The sequence below is a fragment of the Ochotona princeps genome, chromosome 5, assembly GCF_030435755.1.
Source record: "Ochotona princeps isolate mOchPri1 chromosome 5, mOchPri1.hap1, whole genome shotgun sequence".
In the NCBI taxonomy this organism is placed as follows: domain Eukaryota; kingdom Metazoa; phylum Chordata; class Mammalia; order Lagomorpha; family Ochotonidae; genus Ochotona; species Ochotona princeps.
The window spans coordinates 49,526,459-49,542,719 of NC_080836.1; the positions used below are offsets into that span (position 1 = coordinate 49,526,459).

The 16,261-nt window shown below is 38.8% G+C and overlaps 1 protein-coding gene across 1 annotated transcript in view; it reads right to left on the reverse strand.

Annotated features, from left to right (window-relative positions):
• Positions 1–16,261, reverse strand: part of LRP2 (LDL receptor related protein 2) — a 204,196-nt gene that overhangs the window by 99,275 nt on the left and 88,660 nt on the right. The window contains exons 17-24 of the mRNA XM_058664591.1: positions 12,307–12,499; positions 9,057–9,182; positions 8,001–8,131; positions 4,172–4,309; positions 3,522–3,803; positions 2,164–2,403; positions 935–1,054; positions 724–840 (exon numbers count right to left, since the gene is read on the reverse strand). Coding sequence (XP_058520574.1) covers positions 724–840; positions 935–1,054; positions 2,164–2,403; positions 3,522–3,803; positions 4,172–4,309; positions 8,001–8,131; positions 9,057–9,182; positions 12,307–12,499 — 1,347 coding nt within the window. The remainder of the gene's footprint in view (positions 1–723; positions 841–934; positions 1,055–2,163; positions 2,404–3,521; positions 3,804–4,171; positions 4,310–8,000; positions 8,132–9,056; positions 9,183–12,306; positions 12,500–16,261) is intronic.

Here is a 16,261-nt window from a genome sequence, read left to right on the forward strand (position 1 = left end):
TTTTACATGTCTAAAATGGATTTAACACAAGAAGTGGGCAATAGCAAACCATGCCACACAGGTCTCCAGGCTATGAAAAGCACAAGATCCCATCCTTTCCAAGAAAGAATTTCTGACAGCAAAGAACTTCTATCCTCAAAACCCTCACAGAATTTCATCCGTATAAGTTCATCCTTGTACCTGTTTATGCTGTTTTAATTGTGCCTTAACTTTTACACTCTCTCTTACATGATCATGAGACAAAGCCCATACGTAACATCTGCTATATTTAACAAAAAAAAACAGCTAGAAGAAATAATTCACTAAAGCAATACCAAATACAGCTCCATACCACTTCTAGACTGTTTTAACCCTGTGAGGTTTAAAAGAAAAGAATAGAATATCATTGTATATAACGAAACCTCGAAAGTAAGAAAATCACTGATCAATACACTAGGGAAAAAAATCAAAACTATAAACAGAAAATATCTAAGACATATTTATCCTTCCCAAAAGGTTATTTGAAGTATTAATTTGTACAGTCATTTCATTCACTAATTACAAATCATTATTTCATAATGTCTAGATAATTTTATTTTGTCTTTAGTATGATAATTCAGGATGTCTTCAAGCTGCCTCACACTACCCCATTTTCTCCATTAAAGAAAATTTGCAATAATAGCAGTATTGGTAAAGATAAACTATCTTTGTGTCTAAACCATCTTGGGTGTAGGATATACTTACGACAGCCAGCCTCATCTGAGTGGTCATTGCAATGAAAAACACCATCACAACGATTTATGTTGCTAATGCAGCCATTCCCATCAGCACACTTGAATTGAGAACTTGTGCAGTTAAACACTGAGAATGAAAGAAAAAATCATTTACAAATTAGCTCGGGAAGAAAAATGAGATTTTCCTAAACATATGAATAGAAATAAAGCAAGCCTCTTACCACAACCAGCCTCATCAGACCCATCAACACAGTCCTTGTCCCCATCACAGACAAAAGATGGGTCAAGACACCGATGGTCAGGACAATGAAACTGAGTAGGTCGGCATGTGCCTGTCGATTCTGGTATCACAGCAAAACAAAACCAAGTAAGCTTTTGTTCATTGTATGCCAGAGCCAGACAAGAAAACACTAAGTACCTACATGACTTATTTCAGTTGTATACTCTAAGTCCCCCACAAAGAGAATTCAAAATTAGGATATGTTTTGGACTCAGGAATAAAAAGATTACAGGGAAGAATCAGAAACTGTGATTCTATATTTAAAATTAGACTACATTTAGAAAGCAGGCATCATATACTTGCAATGGAAGCACACCTCTTGACTACCATTAAGTCCAGGTCTCTAGTTCAAAGCTAAACGATGAAGCCAACTAAGCAACGTGACAGCACAACTTACATGCCTAGGAGCAACAGTATGCAGACAGAGCGTGATAACTAGGTTTAATCCAAGTCTACACAGAACAACTCTAAAGCCCAGGGTCCTACCTTGTGGTTAAGTTACAGCTTTGGAGTCAGATGTGTTGGCTGCACTAATCATAGCACAGAAGTTCTATTAAATGCATACTCATTGGATGTAAAAGCTAAAAGGGATTTCAAAGCTCATTCATTCGAGAAGGAAAATGACTTCCCAAGTCACTCAAGCATGACTGAAACACAGTACAAAGAGTTTTAGTCTATCTGAAACTATCATTGCAGACATGGAAATAAATATCCTAAAGAAAAACAGCACTGCAAAGATGAAAATCAGGTGGGTGAGATTAATGGAGATTTCAATTGCTTATGCATCTTTATTCTGTTTCCCTTTTGCCTGCATCAAATAAAAATAAAAACTAACAGCACAATATTTGGATATGTTTACTTGATGTTTTAAAATAACTTGTTTCAAATATCTGGGTGATGATTATTTTGTTTTGTCCAGTTTTCTATCTGAATAGTAGGCATCAGAGACAATCCTTATTTGCTTCCATAGATTTCAATATTTCTAAGAAGACTCTAGCTTCATGTCTTTGTTCTCAGAGCCCACTGATATACGGAGATTGACAGATGGAATAGTAGGGACTGAGATGCCATGAAGACATGTGAGCCTTAGAGGAAAGAGTGCAAGATGCATTCATTTCTCAAATGTGTTCACTAGGCTACCCAACCAAAAGGAACCAGTTCAGGACTCACGGCAGTTCTTTTCATCAGATCCATCCCCACAGTCGTTGTCTGTATCACAGACCCAGTTCCTGGGAATACACGCGTTGTTATCACAGGTGTAGGAGTACGCTGGGCAGGAGGTGGGAGTTTGGGTGGAACAGTTATGCTCATCACTGCCATCTAAACAGTCATTACGCCTATCACAGCGCCAGTGTGCAGGGATACACTCTCCATCGCCACAGGTGAATGCCGAGGGGGAGCAGGTAATATCTACAATGACATTAAACTGTTCATGAAGACAAGTATTTCTACACCTTTTTTAACATTTTCTCACCTTGGAAAGATCCAATTCTTTTTTCATTGAAGGCATTACACAAAATAAGGAGAAATGTGCCTGATGTGGTATCAGCTACAGCAGCAATAGCTGATACTTACTTTGAATTTCTCACATAGCAGGTTCTTTCTAAGAATACTGCAAAGTCCACAGAATTGCCTGAATTTTGCAGATAAGTAAACTGTAGGATTTAAAAGATTCAAGAATTTGCCCAAAATTCAAGCTCTAGCTGGCTGACTCTCAGGCACATCCCTATCTTCTCAGCTGTACTTTTCTCCCATCTCAATTTCAAACTCATTCTGAGGAAGCCTTAAGAATGCACACGTTTTCAAATAGAGCAGTGACTCAGGTAAAAATCTGCAGTCTTTACAATGGGAAGATAATACACAAAAGCCTTAGCATTGTTGAAATTTTGGGGAAGTGGGCAAGTAGGCACTTCTATTTTTTTTTTTTTAAATCTGTCACTCTTCTTTCTCTCCTTTAAAAAACATAGACAATAAATACCATTGATCTCACCTTGATAAAGATTTCTGGTGCTTGACTCTGCAGCTTTAAAATTTTTAATGAAAAAGTTTTGCCTTCTACAATATCACAGATTAGGCCTAAACCCTGTGGACTCAACTACCATCAAAAGAATTTGAAAGCTCTTCATTCACGCAACATCATTTTCTCCAGCACAGAGAAGGGGAGCTGTAGCGCATGAGATCTGCAATTGCTAACGCCTGTTCTTGTGACATGGCTCACCTAGATCCTAAAGATGATTACTATGATTCAACTTTTTGAGGAGCCCATCAAGATGTAGTGATTTTGCCATGGTTCAAACAGCCAAAATCAAAAAGAAATTGTATTAAACAGAATCTAAATCAGTGCTAGAAAACCATCTGGCACATTAGGGTATGAATGATACAGATTACTTAGCTTACCAACAGAAGCTGATTATCTCAAAGACATCTTTTCCAAAATAGTTAACCAAAGCTTTTGCATATTTACTGTTTGTAATCCACTACTCTATCCTGTTCATCCAAGGATATATTTCCAGTTCAAAACTACTTACTAGATGTTCCACATAGATGCTCATCACTGTTATCATGACAGTCATTAAACCCATCACAGCGGTAGTAGCTGGGAATACATTTGCCATTGTCACAGGAGAAGGAGAAAGCGCCACACTGCTGTGTGGGTGGTTCGTTGACTGGGTCTCCCTCACAGGTCAAGTGATTGGAAGCCAGCCTCATCCCGTAAGGGCAGCCACACACCCGCTGGAAATTGGGCACCGGGAAGCAGAAATGGCTGCAGTCGCCATTAGGGTGCGTGGATTGATTGCAGAAGTTAGAGCCTAGAGAAAGACAAAGCCCCAGAGTAATCTTCTGTGTGCACTTTCACTATATGTGATCACAGATTGGATTTGTGACGGAAAACAAAACACAAAGAACATTCTTCAGCTCCAATGTCAAAAAGTAACTTCCTCTTGAAAGACAACCCCAAAATAAAACATTTTGTTTAGATATCAAAAAGTGCTAAAAATGTGTTTTTCCAATATATTCAGAGTAAGCAGAGCTGAATAGAGATTTAAAGTCTTACACTGTTAAACTATGGAGTTAAAACTATCATGGTCCACATTAAATAAAGGCTTACAGAGAAAAGGAGCCACTATCTCCAAAAATAAGCAAATTGACTTTAAAAATACTTGGCAATCTCACTCACCTATCTGGATGCTGACATCATATGATTTCACATGCATTATATTATTGATGCCACTTCGAACAATTGTCATATCTCTACCATCTGTTTTCCTGACTTGAATAATACCTTTGAGTGCCCAGTCAGTAACAAATACATAATCTAGGAAGAAACAAGAGTAATGAGGATTTTCAGTCATAATTCACTTATAAATACATTCCAGGAAAATATCATGAGCTTCTAATATTCTTGGATCATAAGACTCTGTGAAACAATTCTGTAACCATTTACCAACACACCTGTTACTGTCTAGAAACGCTCCTTGCAAGTCTGTGTGTTAATAACTGTAAAGGTTCAGGTTCAGGCAGGCATGAATAGAGTTTTATACATTTAATATGGCATTTAGTAGCCATTAGGTTTAGAATGTGATAGATAAAAATCAAAAACCTCGTAATTCTTCTCCAGAGCATGAGACGAGGCTTCCTAAGACAGAGCTTTAGTTCCAGCTGAAGCACCACCCTGCTGAGTGCTCTTAAGCAGACACTTATAAAGTGAAGGAACAGACTAACACACATCTAAGATCCCTGGCAGGTCAAACATTTCATATCAGATGTCTTAATGAAAACACTTCAATCACTTTTTTACATTTGACTCGAATAAAATTCTGTTGAGAAAAAAAGTACCAATCCAAAGAGAGATGCTCGTTATATATGTTTAAATATCAGCAAAAAAGAGTCAACACAAGTGTGAATGTATCTACAACCACCTTGATGTTCCATGACGTTCATTCAGTATGCTAACAGAGAGGCAATATAAGATTCTAAGCAAGCAAAACTGAATCATGTTCATTTATACTAAATAATGGAGGGAGGAGAGTAAACATACAGATTTCAACAGTTTCTAAAATAAAAATCTGAATGTAAGTGGATTTTCTGTTTAACAATGCTGCAGTTTGGCTAGAAATTCCAGTTAACCAGAAAATGCTTAGAATGCCACAAATTTTATCAGTAGCCCAGTGGTCATTATCTGTGGTCTAATTGTGACTAATTAGTCATTGAGACTCACTAAATCTTACGTTTACTGACTGGTAATCTCAGTCCCACTGCTCATCTCATAATATACTTGAATAGATAAGAAGTTCAATATATCCTTCGGGTCTGTGTGATACATCAGATGTGGGGGAGGTTCTAGGATCTGGGGTTGGTCCCAGGTGAGACTCCACAAGCAGTTCATTGATCTGCACAGACCTTCTGAAATGGTTAACCAGATCAATTCCATCACCATTGAGCCAGGAGTGGAAGTTGAAGTCACCATGGCAGATGCCTAAGCCAACCAATTATTTTAATTAATTGATTGCCAGATGTTAAAAAGAAGAAAAGGAAGAGGAAGGATAAGAAGAAGTAGAAGAAGGAGGAGGAAGAGAAGGAGAAGAGAAAAAAAAAAGAACAACAAGTAGCATTTTGAGTAAAATGAAGATTATCTTCATGGTGTTGCGTAATCAAAGAACGTTCCAGAAGAAATTCACAATAAAAAGTGGTGCTGGAAAAAGTAACTGCTAATTTGGGGAAATCTCTGTTTACTCTCCTGAGTAGGTACTCAGATTTTTTTTTCATACCAATAAAACATAAAGGTTCCAAGATTGCCTTTTTATTTATTCAATGCAGGCTGAGAAAATCTGACATTCTTCAAATATTCCTATGTGATAGCAAATGGTATGTGTCTGGCATCTTTTTTAAAACGGGAGTAATACACAGGGGAAGGGATAAAGGATGAATATTTATAATCATCTCATCTCATCAAAAATCTCACAAGAATGTTAAAATATGTTTTAAAATACCACACAATCCTCTTCAAATAAGCAGACAACAGGTTGTGATACACAACACGTTCACAGATTATTCCTTCAACATTCTACATAAGTGAGAATGTCTTTGATTTATTGTGTTTATTTCCTAAAGCATTTGACCGTGAAGTTAAGATGCCCATGCCCCATATCTGGCCCTGATCCCGACTCCAGCTTCCTGCTAACAGGGACCCTGAGAAGCAGTGATGATGGTTCAGGTATCTGGGTGCTTGCTACTCAATGGGAAACTTGGATGAGGAAAGAGTGGGGGTCTCAGTTCTGAACGTTGGCCCCTGCCTAACCTCAGTCTTCAAGGGCATTTTTGTTTTTTTTTTTTTAAACATTTATTTAATTTTATGGGAAAGACAGATTTACAGAGAAAATGAGTGACAGAAAGAGAGATCTTCCGTCCACTGGTTCACTCCCCAAATGGCCATAACCACTACAGCTGAGCTGAGCCAAAGCCAGGAGCCAGGAGCTTCTTCCAGGTCTCTCACATAGATACAATGTCCAAAGGCTTTGGGCCATTTTCTGCTGCTTTCCCAGGCCACAAGCAGAGATCTGGGTGGGAAGTGGAGCAACCAGGACAGGAACCAGATCCTTATGGGATTCTGGGCTCTTGCAAAATAAAAAAATTAGCCATTGAGACATTGTGCCAGGCCCCTCAAGGTCATTTTTTGGAATGAACCAGCAGATAGGGGGCTGTGTGTGTGTGTCTGCCTGTCTGTCTCTGCCTCTACCTCTCTAATAAATGTTTAATAAACACCATGCTAATCATTAAAAGCAGGAGATTTCAAACAGAGAAACAACCAGCATATACACAGGACTTTAGTATCCCAATAGAAAATGTCATCCCTCCAAATGAACTAATTTCCACATCCTCTTGGTCTTGTGCTCCTGTGCAATGCACAAGCTAAATAATGATTTAAGACTGAACAAACTATCTGTTTCATGGTGCCAGACTAAATTCTCAACCCAGCCACTCAGCTCATGACAGAATGTCTCAGCCCAAGAGCGGATCTGAGAGCAGCAATGCTGACGCATTGGCTTCATCACTATGGTTGCAGTGCCCCAACAATCTTCACCACTAATACGAAGTTATTAAAAGACTGATGGGGTCCAATGCAATGGCTTAGTGGCTAAATCCTCATCTCACACATGCTAGGGTCCCATATGCGCACAGGTTCATGCCCCTGCTGCCTTACTTCCCTTCCAGATCCCTGCTTGTGGCCTGGGAAAGCAATAAAGGATGACCCAAAGCCTTGGGACCCTCTTCCTGTGTGGGAGACCCAGAAGAAGCTCCTGGCTCCTGGCTTTGGCTCAGACAGCTATGGCTGTTGTGGTCACTTGGGCAGTGAACCAGCAGACAGATCTTTTACTCTGACTCTCCTGGTCTGTGTAACTCTGTCTTTCCATTAAAAATAAGCAAATATTAAAAAAAAAAAAAAAAAACAAGGCCAGTTGGAAAACAACCCTGTTATGTTGTTTTCCTTAAGTCATATTCTCATGTCCCCATATAACCAAGATTATTCTTAGCTACCCAACTATATGTCTGGGAAGTGTTGGAATCCTTCAGAAACAACATATTTGGTTAAAATGTGTAATCATTTTTAATTTGAATTATGATGAGGTTCTCACAAACACCAGAGAAGAATGAAATGCTACCGTAGTTAAATAAATAGCTGCTGATAACAGAAATAATTTAATACTTCCTGTGATGTATTGAATCTGTGAAACTCAGAAATTATCTGTGTAATCTGCCAGGCATTATTCCTGTATAAACTGTCAATATTGCCTTCTAAGTGCTTCCTTAAAAAAAAAAGCACATTCTAAAAAATATTGTGCCAACAAACCAAATGCTCTGTTTTTATAGCATAGCACACTGTTAAGTTTTCATATTTTAAGTAAAACAAGATTTTCTGGAATTGTGAGAATCCCAAATGAGAATGAGTTCACTGTGAGCACTTGTGAAGGATACAAGTAACACACGTGTGTTGCTTCAAAACTTACTTTGGAAGACAGTAATTCCAAATGGATGCGTCATCTGTGGTATATGGCTCAGCTTTCTTCTGTCTAAACCATCAAAGGTGCTGTGCTCAATTGTATCAAAAAAGGCATCTACCCAGTACAGTCGTGAAGTACTAAAATAGGAAAACACAGATACCTCTTATACTGAGAACATTCAAAATCAGTGGGCTAGGTTACGTTGAAATGTTTAAAGCTTAAAGTTTATTCATACAAAAATTGAATAGTTTGATGTTCCCCCAAAAGATATAGATTGTTTCACGAAGGGACTATCAATGGTCTCAGAAAACTTGAAATATAGCTTTAAGAATTTTATTCTTCTCATTGTGAAATTAACAAGCCAATAAAAATATTGACAAAAATCCATGCTTAAAAGGCTAAATGCATTTTTTCCTTTCTCTTGTCCACTACTGCTGTGGCATTTCAGGTACAAAAGGTTTTTTTTATCCTATTCTTTTCCCAACACACCTAAATAGGTCAATTTATTGACAACAGTATCTTATACTTTAAAAATTCTCCCAAAGTACATTTGGTGATTACTGATTTTAAAATTTCCCTATGCCTGAGATACTCCCTGTTAGAAATGACATGTGACTTCATCACTGATTAACGATTCAAAGACTTCCAAGAGGCCAGACATTGGGCTTACTGGTTAGGATACCAATTTGAGAACTCCATAGTCCATATCAGAGCACCTGAGTTCAGCACCTAGCTGTGGTCTTGTGAATCCAGTTCCCCGTTAATGCAGACAATGGCAGGCACCGGTGATAATTTAAGCAACTGGACTTCTGTCATCCATGGAGGAAAGCTCCCAGTTTCAACCACAGGAGCCACTGTAGTCATCTGATACGTAAGCTAGCAAAAGGATCTCTCTGACTCCCTTTCTCTCACTGTCTTTCTTCTGTCTCATAAATAAACAAATAAGTAAATACAGGGGGTACCTGAGAGTAAGTAGTACCAGTTTCCTTACTTCATTATTTCACCTCTATATGTGTTTTGCACAAAGTGGGAACTCAGTAGTATGAGCTGATGGCTACTCACCCCCAGTCAATGGCCAATCCGTTGGGCCATCCAATGGTAGTGTTTACTATAGGCACAAGGTGAGATCCATCACCCCAGGCTCTCAGAATTTTAGCAGGACGGAACCAATCACTAAAGAATATGTATCTAGAAAAGTAGGCAATATATCAAAGATGTTACTATTGGAATAAACTGTATGACTTTGAGAGATTAAGCACAAATACATACATTCCAGAGACTTAATGCAATTCATTTCATTTTTCTGTGTCTGGTTTTGAGATCAGTATATTTAATATATAATTGATCTAAATTTTGAGTAAAAGTTCCTCTATCATCCTATCATCTTGTTACAAATACAAACAGCATTAAAAGGGAACTCAAAGAAGAAAAACACTGCCCTAGACTTTAAGACTTAAACTATTGTTGCTTAACAGGTACTCTACGAACACATAATTCAGGCTAGTATACACACACAATGTTGTTGAAATAATAAATATAGGGCCACTGTGCAGCATGATGAGTAAAACTGCCGTCTGCGACACCAGCCTCCCATATAGGTGCCAATTCATGTCCCAAACGCTCTATTTCTGATCCAGCTCCCTGATATTGACCTGGGAAAGTAACAGAAGATGATTTGACTACTTTGGCCACTACTCCCATTTTTGGGAGACCCAAAGGAAGCTTCTGGCTCCTGCTTCACCCTGGCCCAGCCCCGGAAGCTGGGGCCATCTGAGGAATGAACCAGCAGATAAAAGCTCTCTCCTCTCTTGGTCTCCTTCCCTCTCTGCATCTCTTTCCACTTAATAGATACAGCTTTAAATAATAATGATGATGAACCATGAGCAAGAAAACAGATGGTTATCTCTCTTCCCATTTGGATTAAGCATCCAGGCTCCTTTAGCTGGCTACATAGTTCATCTGTCATAGGTATTGGCAAATGTATAGTACCCCATTCCATCCTGGATGAAGACAGCATCAAACCACTCTTAAACTCCAGGCATACTTTTTATTTAAAGGGCAGCAAAAAGATTTAAATCTGGGGGTGGGGGGAGACTTTTTCATATGCTCCTTGGGAATCAAAACAGTCATTTCTAAAAGGTAGCTTTCTGAAATATAATTACTTCAGATCATTTTAATTGAAACACTCACTAAGAAATGAACGTCACTACTTTTTAAACCGAATGCCAAAGACTTAGTTTCAGATAAAAAGTTATTGGAAAAGCAACTACTTTTCATTGGTAATTAATTTTTCTTTATAGAAAGAGAACAAATTTCATGTATTTCATATATACAGCTTAAGAGTATAATGATTCTTCCCAATATACCCTTCCTCTCCCTCTCTCACTCATATCCTCCCTGCTCCTTCTTTTCATACTTCTTTTAATTGTTAAAATGACATACTTTTCAGTTTACTTTATAACCACAAGCTTAATCCTCCACAAAATAAAAACTCCAACAAGTAGTAAGTAGAAAAATCACTCTTTCTCAAGAGTACAGAGAAGGGCTGTAAGCAGAGTACAAAAGAAGTGTAATACATAGGGCAAAATTAGCAATTTTGAGATTTGATTGTTAAAAGTCGATTGTTTAACATCTATGGGGAAGACAGAATTTCTCATCAATAACACTATCAGTTTTAAAACATGTTTCCTGAAGCCAGCATAATGGCTCAACCAGCTAATCTTCCACCTGTAAGTGTTGGTATCCTATATGGGCACCAATTCATGTCCTGGCTGCTCCACTTTGATCTAGCTTCCTGCTTATGTCTTGAAAAAGCAATGCAAGAAGCATAAGTTCTTCAGACCCTCCATCCATGTGGGAGATCTGAAGAAGCACCTGACTCCTGACTTAAGTCAGTTTAGCTCAGCTCTGGCCATTGCAGCCATTTGGGAACTGAGCCAGCGGATGGAACATCTTTCTCTCTCAAGTCTCTCTTCTCTGTAAATCTGCTTTTCCAATAAAAATTAATAATCTTTTAAACATATAAATAAGTAAATATGACTCCTACATGCTTTGAAATAAGTCAACCTTCATGTAAAATAGGAAACAAATAGACATATAGGTAAACAGGTATATACATTCTCATATATATATATATTCTCATAGATGAACTGCATAATGGAAATGAAGATAAGTTGCAGCACGCAACTCAGTTCTAATACAACTATTAAATATAGCTCGACAATATGAAACTAAATTTTCTACCCTTGCCTATATTTACAATGCCATGAAGCACTTAAATTGCAGAATGTTAAACTTGTAACTATTACTGAACAACTATACTGCTGTGATAATACAGAGGTAAACGGTAGAGGAGAAAATGCAGAGGGAGGAAAAGGTGAGGGAGAGGGCAATCCCTATACCTACAGAACTATATCATAAAAACTAATAAGAATAATTAAAACAAGAAAAAAGAGGAAATAAGAACCCTCTAGTCAGTAAACAGACTATATAAAGGACACAAGCTTTGCACTTAGACAAGCCTAGAATTTGAATACAGAATATTATTTTAGATCTGTGTGTCCTCAACTTCATCTCACCAAGCCTCCATCTCACTATCCTTAGCATGGGTAGTGAACTACACAGCTCCTTCACAAACAAGATTTTGAACGTCATGAGGCCATGAGCACATGGATAATGCTCACTATTTGAATGAGGTAAGTGCCATGCATTCCAAGCCATCTCTTTTGGATTCCATTGAGATACAATAGCACAGCATCACTCAGAATTGTTTTAAATAAACATATTAGCTATTTAACATTTTTAAATTAGAAAGTTAAAAGCCAGAAAGGAATATCGTGATCTGCTCTGTCTTCTCATGCCTTGACACTGCCAACTACAGAATGCTAAAACCTGAAACTGTGATCTGAAGAACTCTGTACTCTGCACACTACTGAACGATTAAGCAGGTTTTCACTAAGCCTCCTATCGATACATTAGAGTATAAACGTGAGCCTTCTCTGGTAATCCTGCCGTGTATCCATTCCTTCTCTAATGACTCAGTCTCATGTTGTTCAGAGCTCTGCAGTTGTGGACACACACACACACACACAATTCAGTGATGACTGGGAAAGTTGAAACTTAGAAGAAAGTTTTTGGGGAGAGATAAAGCAATTACTTAAGCATATGGTAAAAGGATAAAATTTAAGGCGATTTCAAGTTATACCACTCAATTTTATGTTTGTTTAACTTGTCAAACCCCAAGGGCATCACTTTTCAGTGACTGCAAGAAATATACAGTTTTAAGCACTTAGAAAAATATGAATACACTTACCCAGCAACAGGGTGGACTACAATTGCCCGTGGGTTATTTAAATGTTCTACTATGGTACGTCTTGATTTATCAGCTAGCTTCATTACACTGACACTCCTGTAAGAAGGATCTATCCAATAAAGATTCCTTGAAATCCAGTCAAAAGCCAGACTTTCGACATTTTCTACCCTGTTAGCTGTAATAATCTCTCTTCCTATAAATTAAAAGAAAGACATGGTTAAACTAAGCCCATCACATGGCATACATTTTGGTAATGCTATATAAATATATTACTGTACATTTTGTGTTGAGCATATTTCAGTAACATGTAAAACTCCTTTTTAAAAGATGACAAAAAAAAAAAAAAAACCATATCACTAAGCAACCACACAAGATAAACCTAGAATCTCTCCATTCCTTAAATTCTGGGTCTCAAAGAACAGGTATGACACTGATAAATAAAACCAGAAGTGGTGTGGGCTGAATTTATTCCTTGTTTAACCTTCCAGAAAAAAAATTCTCATTACAACACTTCTGAAGAAGAGATACCTGGGCTCACCTACTACCACCCCCAGACAGCTCCGATAAGCTGACACTGCCAGGTACTACCAGGGGGTAACCCTGAGGTATTACCGCCCAACCGTCTCTCACAGCCACAAAGTTTGCCAAGTTCAGAAAAAGACCAGCAAAATACCAGAAAGAAAATCAGAGCTGAATTAAGCAAAAACAAGTCCCCTTTCCTCTTGGTGAACTTTCACACCTCCTCCTCTTTTTTTCACTAAAGAAAATATCAATCAGAATAAACCATCATATTTCTTCCATTGATGATAAGAGCAAAAATTCTCTTTTCCCATTCACTTATTCATTAAATTGTAAGAAGAAAGTACTCTGTGTATTAAACAACATACAAGATATTTAGGAAATGCAACATTGCCAATAGCATTGGTAACAACAGCTTACATCAATTGAGTGCTTACTGTGAGCTGGGAATCAGACCACTCCCAGTCACTCAATGATACAGGTATTATTATTATTATTATTATTATTATTATTATTATTATTATCTCTATTTTACAGCTGAGACAAGTAAAGCAACTCAGGGAAATGAATAATGAAATGGTAAAGGAAAAGAAAACAATGGGGTGAAAAGGCAAAACTAAGAGTCCTGGCTGATGTGCTGGAGGTGTGCACAGCATGGCGTGAGGGCCCAGCCTCCCCCTGAAGTATGTGCCAAGGTGGAGGTGTGGAGAGCAAGCAGCTGAGCACTATAGCAGAGACTTGCAAGTGAGAAGGGGAGAGATTGAGAACACTAAATGACCTGGAGCATGGCTAGGTTTCCGTGTGTCAACAACAGAGGCTAAAGGAGAAGGAGTTCTCCATGATCACAAGTTTGTCAGGGAGGGAACCAGAAGTGCGGGTGAGTAGGGAGTGTGATCAGGCTCTTCCTCTAAAGCAAGGAAGGCACAGTTTTAAGGTGGTTGTGGAATATCGAGGTGAGGTCTCCCCAAAAGGCCTATGGGAAGGCTTTGGTACATAGGTCAAAAAACACCCTGTGAACGCCCTATTTCAGCCCTACTGACACACAAGAGCTGCAGATGATGATCAAAGAAATCAAATCATGCAGAAAAAGAAGAGAGGACTGATGACCTCCTAAGATGATGGTCATTGATAAGGCAGATAAAAGAGACAACAAACAGGCGGTTGGCACAAAGGTTTGCAGGGTACAGTGTTGGAGGAGTGATATCTCACTGTGAGGGGAAGAAGCTACAAACTAAGTGAGGCATGAAGGAGACACGCCCTCAAAAGCCTCTGCACATTGGCATGTGGAGGTGCCAGGTTCTGGGAGAGAAAGGATGAGCAACAAAGGGTTTAGCTGCCAAGAAACTTACCAAGGAGCAGTCTGCTGCCCAGCAGCCTCCCAGATCCTCAGCAACCTGCTGCCCCCCCCCCCACCCATCCCATCTACCTCCTCTAAAGGCCCAGGGGTTTCCTTCTCCTGGGTAAAGGAAGCAGAGGTCATGGACTCCAAACATGGTACACAACTGAGCACCTTGATAGATATGGAAGTGAAGATGAGGAAGTCCTTTGGCTCCACCTTGTTTCCTGGAATGTGGACTAGAGAGACGGCACCCATTTTCCCATCCCTGCCCCTACAAGGGCAATGGAAGCATTTACTTAGGAGACTGACTGGTTAAGCCTTCCTAACATTGGCATCTGGGTGCTTCCTGAATACGACTGGCTCACCATCCAGAGCTCACAAAGTAATGCAGGCCGACTGCTTACACACAGACCTGGTCAGCTTTGGACAGTCTCCTCCTTCATACTGCACAGGGGTCATGGATGTATAGGAGAAGCTTCCATCATGAAAAATAAAGTCCAAAACCAACCAAAAGGAAAAAACAACCCAAAGCAAGTAGAAACAGGAAAGATTAAACCTTTTGAATGAAATTGTTATCTTCAGAGCAGTAAGAGTTCATGAAATAAAAACAGGCTATTTTGAAAAAAAGGAATAATTATGAAACAAGAATGAGCTCTTCAAAACTGAAAGTCAGCTAAATGAAATTTAAAATTGAACTAAAATGCTGAAAAGGCAAAAAAAAAAAAACCTCACAGAGAAGATGAAAATCAGGAGGGGAAAAAAGTATTTTAATCAGTCTAACATCCTAGACAGACTTTTAAAAAAGACAATTTTCCAAAAATAAAACATTAATAAATCTAAGGATAAAAGGATTGTTAAACAAAAGTTTCATAAAGCTACTGAAAGAAATGAAATCAAAATAGCAATAATGGTCAAAAACAGAAACGTATTCAAGATGACACTAGAACTCTCTGTAACTCTATCAAATAAATTTTTAGAAAAAAGTTAAAATGAAGAACAAAATAAAATATTTTCACACATTTAAAGACTCAGAAAAGACACCATCCTGCTCATTCTTTTGAGAAAGCCATTATATAATGTATTTTAGAAAGAAAAATAAGGGGCCTGCCTCACTCGGGACTTCCAACACAGGACAGAAGAAAGTCAGAAGATAAACAGCTATGCACCAAATCCACAGAGAAATGGGTCCCTTCAGCAGCAGGTCACAGAGGGGAAACAAGTTAGAGATGATTTGCTGTCTTGATAGGCACTTCACAGATCTTTTGGAGCAGCTGGAGAAAATACAGGATATTGTGCAGAAAATACAAATAAATTTTTAACTGCAAAAAAAAATCCAAAGTGGAGCACGAGTGTCAGGTGTTTCATACAGTAGTTAAGATGCTAGCGGCTAAAGTCCTCGCCTTGAACGCACCGGGATCCCATATGGCTGCCGGTTCTAATCCAGACAGCTCCACTTCCCATCCAGCTCCCTGCTTGTGGCCTGGGAAAGCAGTCGAGGATGGCCCAAAGCCTTGGGACCCTGCACCCGTGTGGGAGAGCTGGAAGAGGTTCCTGGTTCCCGGCATCGGATCAGCGCAGCACCGGCTGTTGCGGCTCACTTGGGGAGTGAATCATTCGACGGAAGATCTTCCTCTCTGTCTCTCCTCCTCTCTGTATATCTGATTTTCCAATAAAAAATAAATAAATCTTTTTTTCAAAAAAAGATGCTACTTGGAATGCCCACCTCCCGTGCGTGCAGCACTTCTCGCCTTCTGATCCAGCTTCCTTCTAATGCATACCCTGGGAGGCAGCGGATGGATAACAGCTTAAGAACTTAAGTTCCTATCATCCACTAGGGAGACCTGGATGAAATTCTACCCCTAGAGTGAATCAGTAGAATGAAAGAGTTTTCTCTCAATTTCTTTCTGTCTCACTGCCTTCCAAGTAAAATATGAAAATCAATAATTTTTCAAAAATTGTTCAAGAAACATTATCCCCAAATCTTACTTAGCTTAGTAGCCACTGATCTATAGTTACATCAATAATACAAGCAGCTAGTAGCTAATTTAACCAAAATTGGCACTCTAGCTTTGTAAGGAGGAGCCAATTTGAGAAAGA